Genomic DNA, 27,114 nt, shown 5'->3' with positions numbered 1-27,114 from the left:
ATCAGGAGTCATCTAATGATTCCATGAGCCAATTCTACTTGGCCAAATCCAAGACTGTATTTCAATAAAAAAAAAAATTTCTTCAGTTCCTCTCAGGGGGGGCGTACCTTCACCTAGCCAAAGGCTCTAAAGACACCCACCCACCTCGCTTCTAACATTTGATACGCTTTAGATATTCAGTGGTAGAAGAGACGAAACCTGATGAAGCCTGCAACTTCCCCCCAAAATGCAAATATTTGTTCCCTCCAGGAAGAACAGCTGTTAACTTTTCATTTTCAAAATCCATGCAAAATTGCACGCTACAAAATACAAGCTTCTCTAGGGCCGCCCCCCCCTTCTTCCAGGTATATTCAGACCACACGCTTCTTACATCAAGGAGAACAGTTCTTTCTATGACTCTTGCAGGCTAACCCATCCGAAACCGCTGTGGGCGTTCTCACAACAGGCTCCATTCCTGAATTAATCCATTGGTGGGGGTTTCGCGCAATACCTTCAGCCGCCTCCCAAACCCTAACCGAACGTCCTACTCACCAAGCTTAGGACATTATACGCAGACACCACGGAGTCTTTCACTAACCTGGTTCAGCAATTCACATATAAGCCCGGTCGAAAAGTGCTGTTTCCCATTCCTCCTCGTCCGGCTTCACGAAGTACAACCCTTTTCCTGACCTCAACAGGATCCACGGTGCGTTTAACTCTCCAGCTATTTCAAACCAATGATTTACCTGGACTGGGTTGCTGTGTCCAACCTGCATTTCCCACCCAACCTGTTTCTCCGTTGAACGGAGAGTCAACTCTTCTTTTTTTTCTCTCTCTCTCTCTCTCTCTCCTTTCTACCTCTGGAACAAGGAAACCCGTGTTTTTTTTTAAAGTTACAACGTGCTGCCTAAGCAGATTCAAGGAAACAGCATTCCGGCTGATTTCCTACCTTTTTTTCCAAGCAGGATGGGGCAGTCCAACAGGCCAGTAACCAGCTCAGACTTCAAAGTTTGCCTTCGCTGGGCTTCCTACAGAGATGCCACTTGGGCTGGGCTAAGAACCACACAGCCCGTCCTAGCAGACCTGATCAGGATTTTAAGTGAGGGAGGGATTCGTCGTTATTTGAAGGCGCCGTTTTTGCTGCAAGCGCTAAAAGTTTGCACCACCCCAGCTCTCTGTTGAACAGAATTAGGAGGAGGAGTGTAAGAATCAAGAAATCTAGACCCAAACAAACATATTAGGTTGGATTATGGGGCTGGAAGCTAAAATTTAGGAAGAACGGTTGCAGGAATTGGGTATGTCTAGTCCAGAGAAAAGAAGGACTAGGGGTGAAATCAAAGCAGTGTCCTAATATCTCAGGGGCTGCCCCAGAGAAGAGGGAGTCAAGCTATTCTCCAGAACACCTGAAGGCAGGACAAGAAGCAATGGGTGGAAACTAATCAAGAAGAGAAGCAACTTAGAACAAAGGAGAACTTTTCTGACAGTTGGAACAATTAATCAGTGGAACAGCTTGCCTCCAGAAGTTGCAAATGCTCCAACACTGGAAGTTTTCAAGAAGAGATTGGACAACCATTTGTCTGAAATGGTGTAGGGTTTCCTGCCTAAGCAGGGGGTTGGTCTAGAAGACCTCCAAGGTCCCTTCCAACTCTGTTGTTCTAAGTTCCAGTCACTCGAACAGAGTTGTTTTTTTGTTCTTGAGCAGCTGTGGAGTAGATGTTCTCTTCTCCCACTTCCCAGTCTCTGCCATTTGATCGGAACAATTCGGTCCTTGAAACGAAAGGGAGTTTTTGTTTGACCTCTGGGACAGAACAAGAGAAAAGGCGAACACAGGCGTTTGTTCACGAAACTTCTCCATTTCTAGGCGTCCAGTGGGGAGCAACGTTTGGGAGAAAAGGGAGAAGCGGGAAAGCGATTGGCCGTCACATCTGGTGGTGGGAAGTCTTCTGAATATTGCTGGACTTCCAAGGTTGGCTGTTCTTCTGCCAAGGGAGGCTAATGCGTGTTTGGACCCATCCCAAATTAGATAAGCCTGCTGGAGCCAATATTCAACACCCTACCTGGGAGGAGGAATCACCTAGCTGGATGGGTAGAGAGTGAGCAGAATGATGTGGTGCAGATCCCATCAGCTAAAGAGTGTTGGGTGATGGGAATGGAAGATGGGCCTTTTCTGCAGTGGCCCCCGATCTATGGAACATCCTCCCTTTGGAGACCAGAATGAACCCAACCTGTTAGCCTTTGGCAAGGTCCTAAAAACTTGGCTATGATCCCGAGCCTGCGGCCCTGAGTTTGCCAAGGGCCCCATTTCCTGGCTGCATTACTAACTGGCCAGGTATCTCGGCTACTATGTATAATTCTTCTGGATGTTTCTATTGATTTTTGTTTTAAATTGTTTTAAATAGCAGTAACTGTTAGAGGGTCCCTTCCAACTCTGATTATCTATTATCTGTTAGCCTCTCTATTCTGCCTCTTGAAAGACCACTGAGCACCAAACTGAGATGAGGGGTAGAATTAAGTACGAATGTTGGAGGTGAAAACCAGCTTTGCTGTCAGGCTGTAGCAATCAAACAGCTTCTCTCTAACCCACGCAGCCTCTAAACTAAGCGGGAGGTTGGACTAGATGACCTACAAGGTCCCTCCCAACTCTGATTATCTGTTATCTGTTAAATATTTCAATTGTAAGCTGAGTGACTGATGGAGATGGATGGCAGGGAAGGGAGGGAGGGAGGAGGAAGAAGAAAGGAAGGAAGGAACAGGAAAGGAAGAGGGAAGGGAGAAAGGGAGGAGGGAGGAAGGAGGGAGAAGGAAGAGGGAAGGAAGGGGGAGGGAGGGGGGAGGAAAGGAGGAAGGAGAGAGGGAGGGTGGAAGGAAGAAGGGAGGGGAAGGAAGGAAGAGGGAGGAAGAGGAAGGGAAGGGAGGAAGAGGGAGGAAGGAGAGAGAGAGGGTAGAAGGAAGAGGGAGGGAGGGAGGAAGGAAGGAAAGAAGGAAGGAAGGAAGGAAGGAAGGAAGGAAGGAAGGAAGGAAGGAAGGAAGGAAGGAAGGAAGGAAGGAAGGAAGGAAGGAAGGCAGGCAGGAAGGAAGGCAGGAAGGAAGGCAGCCAGCCTTGGGGCACCTGTGGTAATGGGCTGCTTCAGTGCAAGACTGACTCAGTTGTAAATCCTTCCGAGTTCCACAGACATCTCCTTTGAGCAAGCAATAGCTCCTGCCTAGAGCAATGGACTTTGCATGCTCTGGAGAACTCCTATCCTCGTGAGCTGTTCCAAAGTCCTGCAACATCTTTGAAGAAAATCAAGTAAATATTAACTCCCCACAACTGAGGCATGCATGCCTGGTCAGTTAATCCCAAACCTACCCACACCTCGCTGGATTCATCCAGACCCGTCCTGTCCATCTGGTAGCAGGAACAAGCTTGGTTCTTCCCTGGGAGCTTACGAATAAGGCCTGCGGACAGCCACCTGCCACACACAGCCAGACTGCTCTTATCAATGGAGGCTCTCTCGTTTAGCTGCCATAACTCACAGCTATTAAATAATACGAATGGATTAAACATTAATTACAACGGAGGAGGTGCCTCTTGCTAATTGTGACCAATGCTGGGTGTACCTCTCTCACCAATTCAATATACAGGATCTAGTGAAGAGCTGGTGGATAACTTAAAAGTTTAATACATTTTTTACCTCCTAAAAATTTTTTGAGGCACACAATCCACAGATTATGGATTCTTGTCTCCCCAATTAAATCCTCTGCAGCTGATCAGGTGTAATCCATAAACTCTTCTGTGATTCATAAATGAGTCCCTTTTCAAGACGCCGCAGGACAGTGGCGGGATTCAATTTTTTTTACTACCAGTTCTGTGGGCGTGGCTTGGTGGGCGTGGCTTGGTGGGTGTGGCATGGTGGGCATGGGGAAGGATACTGTAAAATCTCCATTCCCACCCCACTCCAGGGGAAGGATACTGCAAAATCCCCCCCTACTAACCTGCTTTCCAGTTCCGTTCTCCTGAGCAGGGCAACCAAAGAAGACCCAGCCAATCAGCTGGGACTTGGGAGGCGGAGAATAGATGGGGGCGGGGACAGTCAGAGGTCGCATTGCCCGGTTCTCCAAATTACTCAAAATCTCCGCTACCGGTTCTCCAGAACTGGTCAGAACCAGCTGAATACCCACCTCTGAACCAGCCAACTGATCTTCTTTCTGACCTGATTTCTGACTTGATTTATGGGAAGGGGGTGGCAGAACCTGGGGGCGGAGTTAAAAGAGGGTTCAGCCTAGAATCCCTACGTAGACACAAGCAAGCTAAGTCCAAGCCCCCTTGAATTCCATTGTCCCTTATGTGACTTCTAGTAGGTACTAACCTAAGTTGAAAGATTATATAATAATTATATAATATATAATATTAATTATTATAATTGATATTATAATTATATAATATCAAAAAATACCACCTCTGCTGCAGGAGCCCTTATTGTTCCTGTCTCAAAGAATATTATTTCCCGCCAACGGTTATGAATAAACCCAACCTTCCCTTAAACAACTTCCATCCACTCAACTCTGATATTCCCTCCGTTGTTTGTTTTGTTTTGTTTTTCGGCTCTTGGTTCAGGCATTTCCAGATATTAAAGACAGACCATTGTACAATTCTATTTGGCACATTGGTGGTGTTGGGATTGTTGCTGAATTTATTCCCATTTTCTTTCCTTGCACGGTTTCTAGATGATAACTGAGATCAGCTACTTTGGACAGCCGCAAGAGGGCAGCATTGCCAACTTAGAAAATTTAGTTTTTTGTTTTTTTAACTCTTCAAAAACCATTTCTTTCTTTTCCCCTATTACCCACCTATTAGACTGTGTTAAGTTTTATTTATTTTTTTTCCACCAGGGGAACCTGTTCCAACATGGCTTCCTAGCCCCCTAATAATTTCAACTTTTTAAATCCTTACTAATGCCTTGTTTTCTTCAGAGTTTCACTTCTCAAAGAACAAGTTTCAATGGTCTTAACTGAAGTAGCCAAGGGGGAAAAAAAAAAAAACTAAACTAAACAGAGCAGAATCGAAGCCATCTCCTTTGCTGAACTCCACCCATGAATAACTCAAGGAACTATAAAAAGACCCTCTTCCTAAAACACTAAACAAAAAAACGATCCCAGCCAAGAACTACATTTGATGGACCTACAACTGCGGAAGTCTGCGGAAACACCAGCGGGGATAAAAAAAAAATCTATTCTGGAATCTTCTCCACAAAAACATCGCTTTCACACCAGTAGTAGCCCACATGCTTAGCCATTACAACTCTGGCTCATTAATGTTAAGTATTTTATTATATTTGATTAAGGTTTTAATGAGGGCGAAGGTGAGGGAGGCTTGGCGGCGGCCTTCTGCTTTATCGGAAAATTTTATCGCAAAGCGCCTAGAATCTGTGAAACCGATGCTATAAAAATGGTATAAAAGAAGCATAGCTAATCTGCTTTGTTTCCAGTCTGCCCATATATGGAGTCCACGATTTACGACAATTGGACCAGAATTTCTGATGATTTATGGGAAGGGGGTGGCAGAACCTGGGGGCGGAGTTAAAAGAGGGTTCAGCTAGAATCCCTACGTAGACACAAGCAAGCTAAGTCCAACCTCCCCTTGAATTCCATTGTCCCTTATGTGACTTCTAGTAGGTGCTAACCTAAGTTGAGAAGATTCTTGTGCACAGGCTGTTTAGCAATAAATCAGTTTATTTGGACCTTTCACGCCTAACAGTAGGTTAAGTGAGTCACTAGGACTTTATAATCATTTTTGCCACAACTTGATAGCCTATAACCTATATATATAAAAGCGAAATGCCACTCACGCATCATCACAAAATCTCCAGAACCAAAAAAACCAGCCTACAAAGTTGAAATTTGGCACATATGTTCTTCTTGGCTTCTATTGTTGTTGTTTTTTTAAAAAAAAACACAAAGTTTTTATTTTTTACAACAAACATACGAACAAAACATAAAAACATAAAACCATCTTTCAATTATATACACACAGTGTGTCAGTTGGTTTCAATCTTTTGTGCTATCCTTTTTTTACCATTACTCACAAGTTATATAAATTCTCACCTTATCGATGTAGCTTGTGCTTATATAATATCAATTATTAAACATTCATTTGACTATTTTTCCATCATTTTATATGAGATATTCTAATTTTCATTCTGATCTAATCTTATACATTCATCCAATGGTTATATATTTTATATTGTATTCTAGATCAATCTATTAACTTTTATTGTAAGGCTTACTAGTCTATTTCTTTACCATGTCTTTTTATCGAACCATTGATAAAATAAACCCCATATCATATAAAATTGTTTATCCTCTTGTTCTCTAATTTCAAATGTCTATTTACTCATTTCGGCACAGTTTCCTCTTGGCTTTTAGATGCTCACTAAGAAAGGATTTTTCAAAATGACCATCAGAGCATTTAGAGTATATTATTATTATTATTATTATGATTATGATTATGATATTATGTTATTATTGTTATTATTGTTATTATTGTTATTAACACGCTCTGATGCTAAGGAGTTCTACTCCCCCTCCCCACCTGAAAAGAATTGTTCCAAATGCAAAACACCAGCAGAGGAGAGGCGTTTCAGTTTCAGAACACCAAGCAGCTTTAGTATAGATCAGTTGAGCTAAGCCACGCCCAGGCTCCTTGCTGTCTCCTTGTTCACACAGTAAATATTCTTTCAGTTTCCAAACAGCCTTCAACTCTCACACACTGACATGACGCTAGCCAGATGAATACCAATCAATGCTGGTAGGCAGAGACAGAATTTCCCCCCTTATTTTCCTCCCCCAAAACTAAGCCCAACCACATAGTTTCGTAGGGAAGGACGGGTATCGAGCTAGTCAATCAATAAAAGGGAAACATTCTGTTCTTCTCGGCAGAGCAAAAAGGAAGCGTGAATGTGTGCCAGAGTGAGGAGGAAAAAAGACCTCCCTTTACAGCTAACGCTCTCTGGAGACAGGCAGGCACACCAGATTTAATTTATCATTCCACACCTTTCTATTTTTGCAAGCCAGTTTACTTCTCCCACATGCTGCCTTCTAGGAAGTTATTCCGGTTCTGCGCATTCACGGCACCCAGGGAGACACACAATGTCGCATTGTTGCTTGGCCTCCAGGGTTAAAGGACAAGTCAAAAGGCTATATTTTATGTTGTTTGGCTTGAGCTCCATGATTTGAGGAGACATCATCTTCCGTGTGCTTTGGATTGTGCTTGTATTTTATGGTTACTTGCCCAAACTTTTCTCTTTGCATGTCCCTATTATAAGTCAGAGGGTACAGAACGGAAGAGGTTTAGGAGAAAGAAAGAAAAGTCCTCAATTTACAACTTGAACCACCAGCGACCACTCAAATTATGCCTTTGCCTGAACGCTTTGCAGAAAGACAAAATAATCTTCATTCTCTACAATATTATAATTTATTTACTGCAATTGCACCGGGGCTATGCATGTCAGTGAATGCCTTGCGGCTCACTATTTCCAGTAATTATAAACTTTACCTGCTTCCAGTCAGGATGGGTTAAGATTTAGGAAAGAAGCTATAATTCAGTGAAGGAATGTCTGGTATGCTTAGGTTTAAACCCTGACAATTCCAGCGCCTACACTAGAAGACCAAGGAGCAGGCCATTTTGGCCTGGGGATCTCACCGGATATGCCTTGTCTCAAAACACAAAGTGTAAAAAACCTGTTTTCCATCCATTTTCATAATATTGTATTCTCATTAAAACTCCACGCTGCCGTGTTGATTTTCTGCGTGATCCTTAAGTTTCCTCAATAATCAATTCCTAAGTCACTTTATGCAACACGTTTGGCTATTTAAGTGATTCAAAAATATTGGATCGCATTTTTACAGGCATTTTTCATTCCCGTTTAATCTGTTAATTGCATCCGGGCCCAAGGATTGATTGATCGATCATTCAAATTTACATAACCGCCCATCTTATATATATGACTCTGGGCGTCTTACAAACAAATAAAACAAATATAAAAGGAACAACAATAAACAGTACCTTAAAAAAAACAAGAAATAATATAGAAGAATTTTTTTTTAAAAAAAAAAGTAAAACATACATAAAATATGCATTATTCTGAATCCTAAAGGCAATCTCTGATCTTTGTCTTGGCCAAAGTTTGCGACAAAACTAGAAATGAAGGAACCAATCAGGTTGTGGGGAAAAAAGAAGAGCAATTCTTGAACTTAATTTGCATCAAGGAAGACCAAATAATGAGCCCTGGTGGCCCAGTGGTTAGAATGCAGTATTGAAGGCGTCAAGGTCATTTTTGACAGCAAGCAAGTTGTGCCCACTGCCAGGAGTTCGACTCTAACTGACTCAACATTGACTCAGCCTTCCGTCCTTCCGAGGTGGGTAAAATGAGGACCCAGATTGTTGAGGACAATATGCTGATTCTGTAAACTGCTTAGAGAGGGCTGTGAAGCACTGTGAAGCGGTATATAAGTCTAAGGGCTATTGCTATTTTCCTTCCTTCCTTCCTTCCTTCCATGGTGCGCAGTGGTTAGAATGCAGCATTGCAGACTAAGTCTGCTCACTGCCAGCAGTTCGATTCTCACCAGGCTCAAGGTTGATTCAGCCTTCCATCCTTCCGTGATCGGTAAAATGAGGACTCAGGTTGTTGGAGGCAAGAGGCTGACTCTGTAAACCGCTTAGAGAGGGCTGTAAAAGCACTGTGAAGCAGTATGTAAGTCTAAGGGCTATTGCCCTTCCTTCCTTCCTTCCTTCCTTCCTTCCTTCCTTCCTTCCTTCCTTCCTTCCTTCCTTCCTTCCTTCCTTCCTTCCTTCCTTCCCTTCCTTCCTTCCTTTCCTTTCCTTTCCTTTCCTTTCCTTTCCTTTCCTTTCCTTTCCTTCCTTCCTCCCTTCCTCCCTTCCTTCCTTCCTTCCATCCATCCTGCACAGTGGGTAGAATGCAGCATTGCAGACTAACTCTGCTGACTGTGAGCAGTTCAATCCTGACCGCCTCAAGATTGACTCATCCTTCCCTCCTTCTGAGGTGGGTAAAATGAGGACCCAGATTGTTGGGGGCAAGAGGCTGACTCTGTAAACCGCTTAGAGAGGGCTGGAAAGCACTGTGAAGCAATACATAAATCTAATAAGTGCTATTACTACAGAAATCTTTGAGAAGCTATCAGAGATAAGGTCCTTCTTAAGCTCTCTCACATTCTCTAAAGTAGCAAATTGAGACACACTTAAGCCAACAAAAAGTGACCCAGAGCCATTGGGTGGGTAATGTTCTCGCTCACCTCGTATGCAACGAAGTCATCAAATTCATCAGCGCATGCAGGAGGCGTCTCATCAGGACTGTATCCCAAGGGGCAGAGCTGACTGTCTGGATCTGTCGGAGAAAGAGGACAGAGTAAACAGACCGAGTCATTCTTACCTTCTTGGATTAGAACTCTGGGCTCCAATCAACGAGAGCCAGATTAGGGTCATGCTTAAGGCATCCGGCTAGAAACCGGGAGGGCGTGAGTTCTAGTCCTGCCTTAGGTGCAAAGCCAGCTGGGCGACCTGGTGCCAGTCTCTCTTTCCTACCCCTAGGAAAGAGGTAATGGTAAACCATTTCTGGAAAACCTTGCCAAGATAACTGAAGGGACTTGTCTAGGCGATCGGCAGAAGTCAACACACAAAGGCACCCAAAAAAACCCAGCTGCCTCCGATAAATCTCAGACTATGAGGACCAGAAAATTAGCAATGGAATTAATTTTATTTTGAAGGCTTAGATGTTCACCTCAAATCCAGGTAAGAAGAAAACTGAAAATATAGAAATCAACAAAACATTAGGCTAAAGAAAAGTGCTCTATCGCAGAGGATTAAGGCAATTATAGAATATCCTCAAAAGCAATTTATTTAATGTCCACCAATAAAAGGCGATAACACTCTTATCCCCTGTTATAATGCCTCACCCCATAGCTATAGTTCCAATTGCTATTATCATATTTTATTTGGGAGAAGTGTTAAAAATCTGAGAGAAACCTGAAAAACAAAAAGCAGAAGGAGTTCCTAAATATTTATGCTGTTAAATCGCGACTCTAAAGCAGTATTTCTATACTGTTCGCCTCAAGAAATCTACTCTTGGGAACATTCAGCTACACACAATAAGTTAAGAGGAAAAACTAGAATATCTTCCCCCTAATTCCAGCCAAACTCATTCCAAACAACTCTATTCAGACCCAGTTTCCCCTTCAGTGCAATAAAAATTCATTACACCAATATAACTGCTCACCAAAAATCTAATAAGCAGGGAGCAGATCGTGGTAGACTTCCAATTTTGCATATCAAGCTTATTCTTTCTCCCTTTACAAAGGCACACTTACTGCAATATTTAAACCAGAGGCCTCCAAACTTGCCAACTTTAAGACTTGTGGATTTCAACTCCCAGAATTCTGCAGCCAGCTATGTTTTTTTATTGGACATAAATAATGAATGTACATATTTAAAACAGCATTATCATTCCTTAAATTTACAGTTATATACTTCCAAGGTGAGTTATTTTCCCATAATTGTAGTGCTACTGTGGTTTGCAAATGTTTGTTGCATAGATATTATTATTACTATTATTACTATTATTATTGCCAGTGTTTTGTTGGGTGGCTGGAGAATTCTGGGAGTTGAAGTCCACAAGTCTTAAAGTTGCCAAGTTTGGGGACCCCTGATTTAAACACAAACCAAGCCAGGATTAGATGCAGGTAGTCCTCAACTTACGACTACAATTCTGCCCAAAATGTCTGCCGTTAAGTGATACATTTGTTAAGTTTTGCTCCAGTTTACGACATTTCTTGCTTCATTTGTTAAGTGAATCATAGCAGTCGATAAAGATAGTACACCCGGTGGTTAAGTGAATGGCTGTCCCCGTTGACTTTGCTTGTCAGAAGGTTGCAAAAGGGGATCATGGTCACCCCGGGACACTGCAACCGTCATAAATATGAGTCAGTTGCCCAGCATTTGAATTTTGATTGCGGGATCATGAGGATGCCGCAAAGGTCATAACTGTGAAAAGTGCTTACAAGTCACTGTTCTCAGTACCGTTGTAACTTTGAACAGTCACTAAATGAACCATTGTAAGTCGAGGACTACCTGTACCAGGGAAATAATTGGCCCCCAAACTTTCCTTTACGTTCATCCAGGACATTTTAAGCCACCTGCTTGTCAAGATCTGAGCACAAAGTATGCTGTCGATGCAAATTATTCTCTCCCATAAAGCTGTCGATGTTCCAATTTAGAAGATCGGGAAAATAATAATAATAAAAAATAAAAAAAACATTTCTTGGAGCAAATTTATGCTAAGCAGCAGAGCTATTTCGATGAGCCTCCTCCTTTTTTCCGAGACAGCACAAAGATGACTCACACTCACAAAAAAGTCTCATGACAGCATTTTCTAGTTCTGGTCCAAGAATTCCCTACAGAGATAGATAGATAGATAGATAGACAGATAGACAGGTGATAGATAGATACCAATAGATTGATCAATAGATGGATAGATGGATGGATGGATGGATGGATGGATGGATGGATGGATGGATGGATGGATAGATAGATAGATAGATAGATAGATAGATAGATAGATAGATAGATAGATAGATAGATACCAATAGATAGATAGATAGATAGATAGATAGATAGATAGATAGATAGATAGATAGATACCAATAGATTGATCGATAGATAGATAGATAGATAGTAGATAGATAGATAGATAGATACCAATAGATTGATCGATAGATAGATAGATAGATAGATAGATAGATAGATAGATAGATAGATAGATTAATGGATAGATAGATAGATAGATAGATAGATAGATAGATAGATAGATAGATAGATAGATAGATAGATAGATACCAATAGATTGATCGATAGATAGATAGATAGATAGTAGATAGATAGATAGATAGATACCAATAGATTGATCGATAGATAGATAGATAGATAGATAGATAGATAGATAGATAGAAGATAGATATCAATATAGATAGATTAGATAGATGATAGATAGGTGATAGATAGATAGTAGCTAGATACCAATAGATAGATAGATTAGATAGATACCAATACCAATTATATCTATCTATCTATCTATCTATCTATCTATCTATCTATCTATCTATCTATCTATCTATCTATCTAAATAAATAAATCCTGCACACACACACACACACACACACACACAGAGGATATACAGAATATATACAGGTCCAATCCACTGTTTTTGACGGCCAGGAATACAGCAACCACTGCTGGGATGTGTCACCCCAGCCTCTTTCGGGAGCTGCAGCTGGGAAACCCTGGGGGAATGGGATCCTGTGTCATCTCCCTCCTACCATCCTGAGCAAACCCATCACAGCGTTATCAACTCATTTCCTTCTCCAGCCCCCTGCACATGGTGCATTGTACATCCTGTTGGGGTTGCTAAGGAGAAGTTTGCAACTCAAACTCTCCAGGACCCACGACAAGTATTGTGTTGCTGCCCAAAGGAACAACTAAACAAAAAACAAAAAACCCACAGCATCCACACCCCTCTTCAATCCTTAGTAGCACCAGCAACCAACAACTCAAAAAAGCACATTATCGCACTCTGGGTGCACCTGTCCTGCTAAGCAGGCTAGAAGCATTCAGAAACCCAGAAATCACCCAGTAGAATCTGGCTGCCCACCTTGCCTCTGCTTGTCCGAAGGTCGCAAAAGGGGATCGCATGACCCCAGGACACTTCAACCGTTGTAAATAGGAGTCAGTGGCCAAGCCCCTGAATTTTGGTCACGTGATCATGGGGGTGCTGCGATGGTTGTAAGTGTGAAAAATGGCCATACGTCAGAGGTGGTGTTCAGCAGGTTCTGACCAGTTCTGGAGAACCAGCAGTGGAAATTTTGAGTAGTTCAGAGAACTAGCCAATACCACCTCTGACTGGCCCCGCCCCCATCTATTCTCCGCCTCCCGAGTCCCGGCTGATTGGCTGGGTCTTCTTTGGTTGCCCTGCACAGGAGAACGGAGCTGGAAAGCAGGTTAGTGGGGTGGGGAGGGACGGGGGATGTTGCAGTAACCTTCCCCTAGGAGTGGGGAGGGAATGGAGAGTTTACAATATCCTTCCCCTACCACGCCCACCAAGCCACGCCCACAGAACCGGTAGTCAAAAAAAATATTGACTCCCGCCACTGCCATAAGTCACCTTTTTTCAGTGCCATTGTAACTTTGAACGGTCGCTAAATGAATATGTTGTAAGTCTGCCTGTACTTTCAAAAAGGACTTGATTTTGAACTCCTCCTATTTCCTGGTCTTCAGCGTGGACCAAGAAATGCTTCTGTTTTTTTTTTTCTTTTTCTGGTGATTCACCCTCCCAGAGAGGGTTGCCAAATTAAAGGAAGGGAGAAATGGAACGTATACTCAAATTTCAAAGTGCAATCGGATTCTTCCTCACCACCCCCTTTTCAAATTGCAGAAGCAATCTTTCCATCTGCTTGGATGCTTTGCTTTAAATGAGGCAGGGCTGGGCCTCTCCCCCAGGCTGCCAAGCCATCATTTGCAAACTTTCCTCCTTCCCTGTTGGGAGGATGACAAGCCTCACTTGAAAATTGTAGCCGAGGGACACGCGAAGAGACCAGCCACAGGTTTGTTCAGACGAGAGATTTTGCCACAGAAGCACATCTCCTGTAATCTTCAGATCTTCTCTACAGGTTATTCTTCAATGTTTGAACCATAAGGAAGGATGTGCGCCGAGGAACTGATGTTTTCAAATTGTGGTGTTGGGAAAGACTCTTAAGAATGCCTTGGACTCAAGGAGAACTAATCAGTCAACCCAAAAGGTGCTTTTTTTTCAGGAGGCAACTGGACTTTAACTGGACCCTAACCCTAACCCTTCCAATTCTGTTGTTCTGTTCAGTTTTGTCTGTCCATGTCCTGTCCTATCCTATTCTTCATTGACCGATTGCTTGGGTGCTGTTGAGTTATGGTCAATTCTTAGCAGTCACGTAGGTAGATTTTTTTTTCCCCATGGTGACTTGTCCCTAATTAAGTCTTCTAATGGTGGGGGATGGGGGGAACAGAACTGCTTTAAAACTAGGGATTAGAATGTAATAGATAATGATTATAACTCTATCCAGCTTTTCCCGCTAATCTAGTGATAGTAATTCTGTTTTATCCTTCATCGCCATGTGTTGTATTCACATTGCAAGAAGGCTTGATCCCCGCTAAAGAAAAAGCTAAAAAAATAATAATTTGCAGGTGGACGATTAGAATCTGGCTACCTGGAATTTTACTGGTTTATATATACAGTATATATAGTTCTTGAAAGACTTAAGGGGATGTGCTACTTTAGCAAAAGTGGTAGATAGAATAGAATGGAATGGAATGGAATGGAATAAGAAAGGAATAGAATGGAATGGAATGGAATGGAATAGAATAGAATAGAATAGAATAGAATAGAATAGAATAGAATAGAATAGAATAGAATAGAATAGAATAGAATAGAATAGAATAGAATTCTTTATTGGCCAAGTGTGATTGGACACACAAGGAATTTGTCTTTGGTGCAAATGCTCTCAGTGTACATAAAAGAAAAGATACATTCGTCAAGAGCAGGGGTGGGCAAACTACGGCCCGGGGGCCACATCCGGCCCATTGGTCTGTCCAATCCGGGCCGCCCTGAAAAAAAATCACTGCCATTGGTCTGTCCAATCCGGCCCGCCCCTGAAAAAAAATCACTGCCATTGGTCTGTCCAATCCGGCCCGCCCCGAAAAAAAATCGCTGGGTGTGGCGTATTGCCCTGTGCCGCGTGGCCCCCAAAGCTGCAAAACAGTGCGGAGCAATCTAGGGGTAGGAAAGAAAAGAAATTTGCAAAGGCCTTGGCTGGGAGTTCGAAATCACCTTCGAGTGCGACCTCTCCAAGGTGAGTCCCCGCCGATCCCCTTTTTTTCCGGGGCTTCCAGGCTTAAATTTTGCAAAGGCAAAGCTTGCAGGCTGGAGCGTCTTCCCGCCGAGGAGCGGGAAAGGTTCCACCCAGCGGGCGGGTGGGCTGCTTGGAGCCACCTAAAGCTAGGCCGCTGCTGGTGGAGCCTTGCCCTGCCTTGGTGCCCGTTCCCGGCTCGGCGGTCCTGCTCGGGCGGCACTTTAAAAGCCTGCTCCCAGCACCCGAGCAACTTCCCAGCAACTTTGACTTCGTTTTAACTCGCGGGCGCCAGGCATGATATTCCGCTCTGAAAAAAAATTGGGGCCGGCCAAAGAGACCCCCGCTGCGCGCCCGGGAATGCCCGCTGCTTTCCCTCGCCGGGGCCGGGCGGCGGCGTGTTGCACGGAGGCTGGTCTGTGGCTGGCCCAGCTCCCTTTTCCTGCCGCTCAGCGGCCTCCGCTCGCACCGCCCGGGCTCCGCTCAGGTATCCGGCTGGGGCTGTCAGGAGTTGCTACCGCCGGCGCAGCTCCACGCTGCTCCAGTCCTGCGTTGCCTCGGGAAGGGAAAGGCAAAACCAGGAGCCGCTGCTGCTGTTGCAAAGCACCGCCGCGGCTCTTCCTTTTTGCCTTTCCTTCCCGAGGCAACGCGGACTGAGGGCATGAGCCGCGCTGGCGGTAGCAACTCCTGACTCAGGGGCCTCCGAGGGGAGGAAGGAGGAAAGGGGGGAAGGGTGGGGGGCGATTCCCAAAAATCTTGTGCTGACCCGGCCCGTCTGTCAAATTTTAAAAGTCAATGCGGCCCCTGAGCCAAAATGTTTGCCCACCCCTGGTCAAGAGTCAAGAATCATCAGGTACAACACTTAAGAATAGTCATAGGGTTTAATAAGCAATCAAATCATACTAGGAAATAGTCAAGATAAATTGTAAGGATGCAAGTGACAAGGTTATAGTCATACAGTCACAAGTGGGAGGGGATGAGTGATAAGGAGTGATGAGAAGATTAACAGTAATAGTAATGCAGACTTTGTAAATAGTTGGGCAGTGTTGAGGGGATTATTTGTTTAGCAGAGGGATGGCTTTCGGGGAAACAAGTGTGGTGCTCTGATCAAACTTTGCCTTCTGCAGGGGACAAACCAAGACTGTATTTGACCCAGTTTATACAGGTGGTCCTTGTATTTATGATGGTTGCCATTATTTCTGTGATACAGGTAGTCTTCAATTTACAACACTGACCGTTCAAAGATACAATGGCACTGAAAAAAGTGACTCATGACCATTTTTTCAGACTTATGACCGTTGTATCATGCCCAAGCAACTTTTGGATGCTTAGTCAAGAGCAATATTTCTTAACCTGGGCAACTTTTAAGGCTTCAGCTCCCACAATTCCCTAGCTAGCATGCTGGTTAGGGAATTCTGGGAGTTGAAGTCCACCCATCTTAAAATTGCCAAGGTTGAGAAACGCAGCTGAAACCCAAACTCCTTTGCACAACCTGAGCTCATATTCTGGTGATTTCCTGGGGAAATCCATACAAGGCAGTCCTCACTTCATAATCACTCATTCAATGACTATTTACAATGGCGCTGAATGAGTGGTACTTATAACCAGTCCTCACAATTTCAGCCAAAGCAGCCTTCCTGTAATTGCATCATCTAAATTTGGACACTCAGTGACTTGGCCCATATTTCCAACTGTCATAGCATCCCATAGTCATGTGATCAGCATTGGAAACCTCTCCCTTCCTCCTTCCCTCTCTTTTACCCTCTCTGCCCCTCCCTCTTTCTCTCCCTTCCTCCTTCTCTTTCTCTCTTCCCTTCCTCCTTCCCTCTTTCACTCTCTCCCCCCTTCCTTCCTCTCTCTCTCCCTTCCTCCTTCTCTCTCTCTCCCTTCCTCCTCCTCTCTCTCTCCCCTTTCCTCCTTCCCTCTCTCTTTCTCTCTCTCCCCCTCCCTCTTTCTCTCCCTTCCTCCTTTTCTCTTTCCCTCTCTTTCCCTCTCTCCCCTCTTCCTCCCTCTTCTTTCTCTCCCTTCCTCCTTCTCTCTCTCTCCTCCTTCCTCCTTCTCTCCCCCTTCTTCCTTCTCTTTCTCTTGCCCTTCCTCCTCTCTCGCCCTTCCTTCCTTCCTCTCTCTTTCTCTCTCCCCCTCCCTTTCTCTCCCTTCCTCCTTTTCTCTCTCCTCCTTCCTCCTTCTCTCTTCCCTTCTTCCTTCTCTCCTTCTCTCCTCCTTCTCCTTCCCTTCCCTTCTTCCTTCTCTCTCCCTTTCCTCCTTCCCTCTCTTTCTCTCTCTCCCCCTCCCTCTTTCTCTCCCTTCCTCCTTTTCTCTCTCTCCCTTCCTCCTTCTCTTTCCCTCTCTCCCCTCTTCCTTCCTCTTTCTCTCCCTTTCTCCTTCTCTCTCTCTCCTCCTCCTTCCTTCTCTCTCCCCTTCTTCCTTCTCTCCCTCCCCCTTCCTCCTTCCCTTTCTCTCTTTCTCTCTCTCTCACACACACCTACACATCCTACAGATCATCCACTTATTCTCATCTGATCGTAGCCATTTATTCAGTTTGAACCACTGTGGATGACAGCGGATGTGAAGCCTAATGAGGTATTCCAGAGGAAAACGTCTCCGCTGCCAGCATCTGAATTGAGATTAATCTCCCAGGAGGAGCCTTGACTGACTAGAAGCATCAGAGGTTCATACAAATCACCAAAGGCTGGATTCCCCGCTTAACGGGCCTAACAGAAGAACCAGTTTCTCCCCAAAACCAGCAAGAAAATATAGAAGGTCAGAACACTTTTCATCTTCTACTACAGGTAGTCCTTGACTTACACCAGTTCGTTCAGTGACCATTTGAAGTTAGAACAGTACTGAAAAAAGTGACTTATGGCTGTTTTTCACATTCATGACCCTTGCAGCATCCTCCGTGATCAAAATTCAGGAACCTGGCAAATGACTCGTATTTACAACGGTCCCAGGGGTCACGTGATCCCCTTCTGCGACCTTCTGACAAGCGAAGTCAACTTGAGGAAGCCAAATTTCCTTCACAACTGTGTGGCTAACTAACAGTAGTTCTTACTGACTTAACAAAGGGATTGCCTTCACAACTGTGACAAGGAAAGATCATAAAATAGGGCAAAACTCCACCTAACAAATGCCTCATTTAGCAACAGCAATTTTGGATTCAATGGTGGTTGTAAACCGAGGATTATTTGTACTACCCTGGATGGTATGTTAAAATAAAAGACGGAAAGACTTTCAGGCTAGCTTTGTCCAATCTTGGATTAGCAGGTCATTTTGGAAAGAGGGACTGTGGTTTAAAATTACACAAAGTTTGTTCTAACAAGCCAGATTCCTAAAAAAAAAAAATTCCTTGAAGATTCCTAAACCTCGGCCAATTTTCCCCAAAACTGGAATGCCTTCCTAACCCGATGCAATAGGAAAAGGTTTGGTCTTCAACAGGATTATAAAAAAAAATGGATTGTGCAGAAATGAATAAAGTTACAATGGAATTGCAGAAGGAAGAAAAAGAATACTATATGGTCTGGGAAAAATTGTATGTTTGGTTAGATAACAGGAATAAAAGACAATGCAAAATGTAAATATAAATGATGTATATATATGTACATATATATATATATATGTGTGTGTGTGTGTGTGTGTATGTGTATATATGTGTGTGTGTGTGTATGTATGTATATATGTATGTATGTAAATGAATATGGAAAAGTCAATGCCACAACTTACTGCAAAAATTGTAAATATTATTTGTTTTTAAAAGGGTAAAATTTAATAAAATATATTTATTTTAAAAGAGGAAAAGGTTTGGTCTCTGTCTACCAAATCCATCCTTTCTCTCTGTTCGTCTTGTTTTAAAGAGCCATGAATGTTCAAAAAACGGGTTTAGAATATTCCATCGTTGTCATGAAACTCCTCCTCAATCAGGATCTGGGGGAAACAGGAAGGACCTCTTCCAATTTGTGGACCTATTTTCTGATCCACCTGTACAAAAAAAAAATAGAAACCGACCTCCGTTTCTGATTGCAGAAATCCCCCGGCAGAAGTCTTCAAAGCTGATCACACCAAGCCCAATAGGGTCCAAGAACTTGATCAAATCCTTCACCTGCAAACAGAGACACACAAATCAGACTTCCTGTGCCACAGATAAAAATTTAATTCAAGCTTCAGCCTCGCACGACGAACCTCAATTTTTTCCCAAACAGCCTCAAGGATGGGCATAAAACCTGCTTCACGGCCATAAATATAAATGAATGCAAATGGCTGTAAATTGCACTCATTAGATAATCAGGTGCATGATACACACAGTGACTTAAATTACAACCATGTCATTTAAAGGACATTCAGATCCAAAAGATAATACTCTCCTCCCCTTTCTCTCCAATCAGTCCATAAAATCAATGTTCAAAATTCAAAAGGGGCTCTCTCTCTTTTTAGCTATTTTAATTTAAGTATATAAATTGGACATAAATAATGAATGTGCATATTTAAACCAGGCATTATCATTCCTTACATTTACAGTTATATACTCCCAAGAGGGCTTATTTTCCCTTAATTGTAGCACTGGTGCAGTTTGCAAATGTTCGTTTGTTGGATAGAATAGAATGGAATTCTTTATTGGCCAAGGGTGACTGGACACACAAGGAATTTGTCTTTGGTGCATTAGCTCTCAGTGTACATAAAAGAAAAGATACATTTGTCAAGAGTCGAGAATCATAAACTACAACACTTAACGATAGTCATAGGGTACAATAGAATAGGAATAGGAAAGAATAGAATAGAATAGAATAGAATAGAATAGAATAGAATAGAATAGAATAGAATAGAATAGAATAGAATAGAATAGAATAGAATAATAGAATAGAATAGAATAGAATAGAATAGAATAGAATTTTTATTGGCCAAGTGTGATTGAACACACAAGGAATTTGGTGCTCTCAGTGTACATAAAAGACATTCGTCAAGAGTCAAGAATCATCAGGTACAACACTTAATAATAGTCATAGGGTACAATAAGCAATCAAATCATACTAGGAAGCAGTCAATATAAATCGTAAGGATACAAGCGACAATGTTACAGTCATACAGTCACAAGTGGGAAGAGATGGGTGAAAGGAAGGATAAGAAGATTAACAGTAATAGTAGTGCAGACTTTGTAAATAGTTGGGCAGTGTTGAGGGAATTATTTGTTTAGCAGAGGGATGGCGTTCAGGGAAAAAACCTGTCCTTGTGTCTAGTTGTTGTGGTGTGCAGGGCTCTATCTATAGCATCGTTTTGAGGGAAGGAGTTGAAACAGTTTATGTCTGGGATGTGAGGGGTCTATAAATATTTTCCCAGCCCTCTTTATGACTCCTGCAGTGTATAGGTCCTCGATGGGAGGCAGGTTGATAGTAATTCTTTTTTCTGCTGTCCTGATTACCCTCTGAAGTGTCTGTCTTGTTGGGTGGCAGAGCCAAACCAGACAGTTATAGAGGTGGAGAATTGTTCTCTATTATTATTACTGCCAATGTTTTGTTGAGGTTTGTATAAGCAAAAAGAGAAATTTTAAAGATGACAAGATAATCCTTGACTTACAACCATTCATTTAGTGACAATGGCACCGAATAAAATGACTTATGACCGTTTTTCACACTTACGACCGTCGTAGCATCCCCAGGATCATGTGATTTATATTCGGATGCACAATTGACTCACATTTATGATGGTTCCAGTGTCCCAGGGCCACGTGATCCCCTTTTGTGACCTTCGGACACTTGTCAGTGGTTCACTTAATGACTGTGGCCACAAAGGTCGTAAAATGGGTCAAAACTCACTTAACTATCTCACTTAGCAACAGAAATTTTGGGCTCAGTTGTGGTCGTAAGTCGAGGACTATCTGTACCCAGCCATCAGAGCAGTGTCCTCATGCTGGGCTAAACCAATGGGCCGGAGACCACTGGTGGTCCGCAAGAAAATTTTAGTGGTCCGCAGAGAAATGTCACCCCCAAAGCAATTAATCCAGGCTGCGTGGGAACACGCGGCTTGTGTCACTTGCATTGAGAACAACAAGAGGTAGTGAGGGGAAGGGGAAAGGGCAGAGGGGAAGAGCTTGCCCCACTCCGCCTCGCCTGGCCACCGGGCTGCTTCTTTCCGCTTCTTCCTTCTTCTGCTTTTGGCTGCATGCAAGGAAAGCACCAGAAGTCTTTCTTTCTCTCCCCCAAACTCCGCCAGAAATGAGTCTTTGGGACCCTGCAAGGCCTCCTGCTCCAAGAGGCTGCACCAGCAAAGATTCATTTCTGGCGGAGTTTGGGGGAGAGAAAGAAAGACTTCTGCTGCTTTCCTTGCATGAAGCCAAAAGTCTCTCTTTCTCTCTCTCCCTCTCTCCCCCTGAGAACAGAGCTGCGATCCCAAATAAAGAATGACCGATCAGTAGGAAAACGGGGTGGGGAATTTTCCTGCAGACTTTTTTGGGGATTTTCCCAGGGTCTCTGGTCCGTGGGATTTAAAATTATGAGTTTGGTGGTCCTTGAGGTCCAAAAGGTTAGCGACCCCTGGGCTAAACCATCCTTCAGTTCTGTGAATCTAGGCTATGGGGCTTTTAAACTCTGATTCGTGGCTTAGCTCCCTACGCAAACCCAAATCAAGTCTGACTTCATCTAAAAACCGGATGATTAAGAGGCAGGCAGATTAATCACCAGCAGAGTGTGATTATAAAAATGCCATGCACAGGATCTCACTTCAGCCATGAATCAACCAGGGTGGATCATGCCTTCCTTAGTAATTGGGGGGATCATCTTGGTCAATTATTATACGGATTACCGTAGCTAACAGCTGCAAAGCTTTGAAACATTACATAAACAGTGAGAAATTACCAGACGACGAAACCCCCAAAATTCCCTCCCCTTACCCACCGCTTTTTAAGCTTGCAAGCATTTTCATTATAATGTCCTTTAAAAAAATATATTTTGATTGCCCAATTATAGGGACTTTATAATAAAAACCAAAGACCCTTGAGTCTGCAGCTGTAGATAATAACACTTTCATAATGCTGCAGCAATTAGCGGGAAATATGGAGAGAAGAGAGGGGGGGAAATCACAGGTTAGCAAAGATTAGGGGACTGGGAGAGAAAGACGAGGCGCAGAAACAGATATAATTTTCCCTTTTTTTAAAAAAAAACACCAATTTCTGCATAATGGGGCAAAATAGAACCGAGAGCTTCCTGCACAGGCCAAACAAATAAACGGGAAAGATGCAATGTTTTAACTCAGGCTACCCCCCCAAGGGGAAGATTGGGGGCTCTTCCCTTTATTGTGTACTGAACAATGCAACAAATGTGACCCAACACACTTATTACACTGTATTATTGTAATATATGTCAATCAATCGATCAAATAAATAAATAAATGTAGACTAGACTAAACGAGATGAGACGAGACTAAAATAGAATAGTGAATAGAAAAGAATAAGAGTAGAGTAGGATAGAGTGTAGAGTACAATATAGAATATAGAAAACAGAGGTGGTATTCAGCAGGTTCGGACCAGTTCTGCAGAACCGTTAGCGGAAATTTTGAGTAGTTCAGAGAACTGGCAAATCCCATTTCTGACTGGCCCTGCCGCCATCTATTCTCTGCCTCCCATTGAGTCCCAGCTGATCGGCTGGGTCTTCTTTGGTTGCCCTGCCCAGGAAAACAGAGCTGGAAAGCAAGTTAGTGGGGTGGGGAGGGAATGGAGATTTTGCAGTAACCTTCCTCTGCCATGCCCACCAAGCCACGCCCACAAGAACCGGTAGTTTAAAAAAATTGAATCCCATCACTGATAGAATATAGAATATAGAATAAATACAGAATATAATTGAACTGGAAGGGACTTTAGTGGTCTTCTAGTCCAGTGGTTGCCAACCAGTGGGCTGGGGACCACTGGTGGTCCACGAGAAAATGTTGGTGATCCGCAAAGAAATGCCCCCCAAAATCAATTAATCCAGGCTGTGCGGGAACACAAGACTGTGCCGCCCACATGGCCGGCCCACCCACTGGCCTCTACCCTTTCCCACGCTGCTTCTGCGAGTGCTTCGAGAGAGAGAGAGAGAGAGAGAGAGAGAGAGAGAGAGATGATTTTGCAGATAGCTTGGCCAAACTCCTTTCCCGGGCAGTGAAAATGCTGAAGCGTGAGCAGCGCGGGAAACTTCGGCTGGGCTCCTCGAGCGAAAGCGGAATGCTAAATAGCGCGGCGCTCCCGCACCTTCCAGCCATCTCCATTGCTGCTTCGGCCCACCTGTGCCACCAGCCCCCCTCTCTTGCCGCAACGGCACCATTACCTCATCCTGGCTGGCAAGGGCTGCACTGCTTTTTGCACATTCCACCACCCGCAAATTTGCACATTACACATGCCACCCCCTACGGCAGAGATTTCCAACCCTACCACGGGCCGGTCCCATATTCCAGACCTACAATAGTCACAAGACTGGTCCTTTGGTCATCCCGGAGCAGCACCGACTTTCCCACCAATGCCAGCAAGCCACCGTCAGTCAAAATTCATATTAGTGGTCCACAGGATTTAAAATTATGAGTTTGGTGGTCCCCTGAGGTCCAAAAGGTTGGTGACCCCTGTTCTAGTCCAACCCCTGCTCAAACAGGAGAACCTATGCCATCTCGGACAAGTGACTGTCCAGTCTCTTCTTAAAAACCTCCAGTGATGGAGCCCCCATGATTTCTGGTGGTAAGCTGTTCCGCTGGTTAATTATCTAACACTAACCCTTAATTACCTTCTCATCTGTCGGGACCTCATCGCACTTCCATTGTTTAGCATATGCAATTCTAGCTGCAGTTAGCGTATCTAAAATCAAGTGTATAAATCTCTTTATCATATTTTTCTGGTAGAAAGCCCAATGAAAGTATTTCTGGTTTCATATCTAAATGCTGCTTTATCATTTTTTTCCCAACCAGGTATGCATTTTCCTCCAATATTTTTTAAGTTGTGGACATGTCTGTGTCCCCCACATATGGTAACATGAGCCAGACATTTGATTACATTGCCAACATTTAGTATATCTATCCTTATACATTTTCGCTGATCTTGTTGGTGCAAAATGCCATCTATAAAACATTTTATATAGATTTTTTTTTTTTTTTGCATGCAGCTGTCATGCCCCTGTTGGAATCTGATTCTGAGGGAGAGGTGGAACAGCTGACAGGAAGTGGGAGTTTGGCCCTGGTGGCTGTGGAGGAAACTGGGGAAGGGCACAGTCCGGCTGGGCATTCAGAGGAAGACCCAGGCCCACCCCCCTCTTCATCCTAGAGCACGCAGGGAGAAACGGATAAGGGAGCAACATGGGTTACGGGGGAGAAAAAGGCCCTGATTCCCTTCATTAGTTGCAGCTGAGAAAACAGGATAAAGAGGGTGTTTGCGCACAGCTCCTATCTTTGTTTGTCAAGTCTTCTCTGGGTTCCGGTGTCCTCCCAACTGTGTGTGTTTTGTTATCTTTTGACGTCTTCAATTCCTTATCCTGCCCTGTCTCCTTAATTGCTGCAGCGGGGTTTGTGTTGGTTTTTATGTATAATCTATATGTACTTTGAGTTCGGAGTGAATTTCTTCCCTTTAAAAACTGTTCTTGGGAGAGTTTTTTTTCTCCAGCCGAGGATAACCGGGCATTGTGGGGCCAAGTTGGAAGTATTAAAGGGACTTTACCTACTTTTGTGGCTTTGTTGCTTTAGCGCAGGGGTGTCCAACCTTGGCAACTTTAAGACTTGTGGACTTCAACTCCCAGAATTCCTCAGCCAGCTTTGCTGGCTGAGAATCTGGGAGTTGAAGTCCACAAGTCTTAAGCTTGCTGGCTGAGAAGTCCACAAGTCTTAAAGCTTTGCTGGCTGAGAATTCTGGGAGTTGAAGTCCACAAGTCTTAAAGCTTTGCTGGCTGAGGAAGTCCACAAGTCTTAAAGCTTTGCTGGCTGAGGAATTCTGGGAGTTGAAGTCCACAAGTCTTAAAGCTTTGCTGGCTGAGGAAGTCCACAAGTCTTAAAGCTTTGCTGGCTGAGGAATTCTGGGAGTTGAAGTCCACAAGTCTTAAAGCTTTGCTGGCTGAGGAAGTCCACAAGTCTTAAAGCTTTGCTGGCTGAGGAATTCTGCTTTGCTGGCTGAGTTGAAGTCCTTGACACAAGTCTTCAAGTTGCTAAGGTTGGAGACCCCTGTTGTAGGGGAAGATATCGAAGACGGTTGTGGATGTCAAGAGCCTTGCAGATGCTCGAGGCGCCGCCCACTTGAGACCCCTAACATTCCTGACTATTCTATTCTATATTCCTATTCTATTCTATTCCTATTTATATTCTATCCTATTCCTGACGCCCTTCTCCAAACAGAACCTGATCTTGTCCCTCTTTGGGGGGGGGATGAGGGTGATCTCCAACATATCACGCAAGGCCATTGAGGGGTCAGAGGTGGCGACCCTTGTTCCTTCACATGCATTATTTGGCTCCATGGTGGCTGAACCAAGTCATCACAAGTGACTCATTTCCACCTTCACAAATGCTGCGTGGCTCAGCATTTCCCCTCCCCAATCATGTTTTTAACTATGCAGGCAGAAAGCATCACAGGGGGGAAAAAAAGGTTGACCGTATAACTCATCATCGCATAGGGCACCAGGGGGAAAAAAAACACGGGGTACGGATCTTACTGTTCTTGAGAATCTTCTATGGAAAGTTTTGCTTTCAAAAAGCAACACACAAACGCACCGCTTCCAAGCAGGAAATCGGTGGTGGTTTTCAAGATGATGCGTCTCTCAAATAACAGCACATCAAAAGCATCTCTCTCTCTCTCTCTCTCTCTCTCTCTCTCTCTCTCTCTCTCCCCCTCCCTCCCTCCCTCTTCTGTTTCTACTGGTATCTCCATCTCTCTCTACATCCATCATCTAAGACCTCCAAAGTCCTTTCCTGCTATTCTATTCTATTCTATTCTATTCTATTCTATTCTACTTTCTATTCTACTTTCTATTCTATTCTATTCTATTCTATTCTATTCTATTCTATTCTATTCTATTCTATTCTATTCTTCATCCCAATATTCTATTCTATTCTATTCTATTCTATTCTATTCTATTCTATTCTATTCTATTCTATTCTTCATCCCAATATTCTATTCTATTCCTATTCTATTCCTATTCTATTCTATTCTATTCTATTCTTATTCCTATTCCTATTCCTATTCCTATTCCTATTCATTCTATTCTATTCTATTCCATATTCTATTCCATTCCATTCTATATTCATATTCTATTCTATTCCTATTTATATTCTATTCTATTCTTTCCTATTCCTATTCCATTCCATTCCATTCCATTCCATATTCTATTCTATTCTATTCTATTCTATTCTATTCTATATTCATATTCTATTCCTATTTATATTCTATCCTATTTCTATTCTATTTCTATTATTTCTATTTTTATTCTATCCTTATTTCTATTCTATCCTTTATTCTATTCTGTTCTATTCTGTTTATCATTTCTACCTCCCATTTCCTTATCTCCTTATAATTTTATCTCATCATCTATCTACCTACCTACCTACTTACCTACCTATCACAAGTACAGATCATCCTCAATTTATAACAGTTCCTTTAGTGACCGTTTAAAGTTACGACAACACTGAAAAAGCGACAACTGGCCGTTTTTCACATTTATAACCCGTGGCAGCACCCCTGCAGTCTACTTGATCGTGTCCCAGGGGTCATGTCATTCCCTTTTGCAAACTTCTGACAAGCAAAGTCCATGGGGAAGCCAGATTCACTGAGGAACCGCTTCACTTAACAACTGTGGCAAGAAAGGTCATAAAATGGTGCAAAACCTACTTAACAACTGTCTCGCTTAGCAACAGAAATCCGGGGCTCAGTTGTGTGGTCGTAAGTCAAGGACTACCTATATTTCTTGCATTTTCCCTGCTCAGGTGTGGCCAACGTGGGACAGACAAACATACTTTTTTTGTAGGCAGACACAGCAAATGTGTTGATACCAGAAAAAAAACCTGTTTCCATAATTAATGGTGGGACTCATCTCTGGGACGCGGGGAGATGAGTCTGCCTACCAAGATGAGGTGGACCAGTTGCTTTCGTGGTGTGGAGACAATAACTTGATCCTCAACACCAATAAGACCAAGGAGCTTATATAGAAGGAACAGATCAGACCTCCAGCCCTTGCTTATCAATGGAGACTGAGAGGAGCAAGTGGCCAGTTTTAAGTTTCTGGGTGTTACCCT

The 27,114-nt window shown here is 43.3% G+C and overlaps 1 protein-coding gene across 3 annotated transcripts in view; it reads right to left on the bottom strand.

The window, feature by feature from the left end:
• RAB11FIP3 (RAB11 family interacting protein 3) overlaps positions 1-27,114 on the bottom strand; it is a 77,598-nt gene that overhangs the window by 35,909 nt on the left and 14,575 nt on the right. For all 3 annotated transcript variants that reach the window (XM_087973229.1, XM_026680768.2, XM_026680770.2), the window contains exons 2-3: positions 18,904-18,997; positions 9,271-9,362 (exon numbers count right to left, since the gene is read on the bottom strand). In XM_087973229.1, coding sequence (XP_087829355.1) covers positions 9,271-9,362; positions 18,904-18,997 — 186 coding nt within the window. The remainder of the gene's footprint in view (positions 1-9,270; positions 9,363-18,903; positions 18,998-27,114) is intronic.

This window comes from Notechis scutatus, chromosome 12 (genome assembly GCF_049901735.1).
Source record: "Notechis scutatus isolate UNSWTSFEM ecotype Mainland chromosome 12, rNotScu1.2, whole genome shotgun sequence".
Taxonomy (NCBI): Eukaryota; Metazoa; Chordata; class Lepidosauria; order Squamata; family Elapidae; genus Notechis; species Notechis scutatus.
Note: the sequence above shows the minus strand (reverse complement) of the source record. Positions and strands in the feature narration are given on the sequence as shown.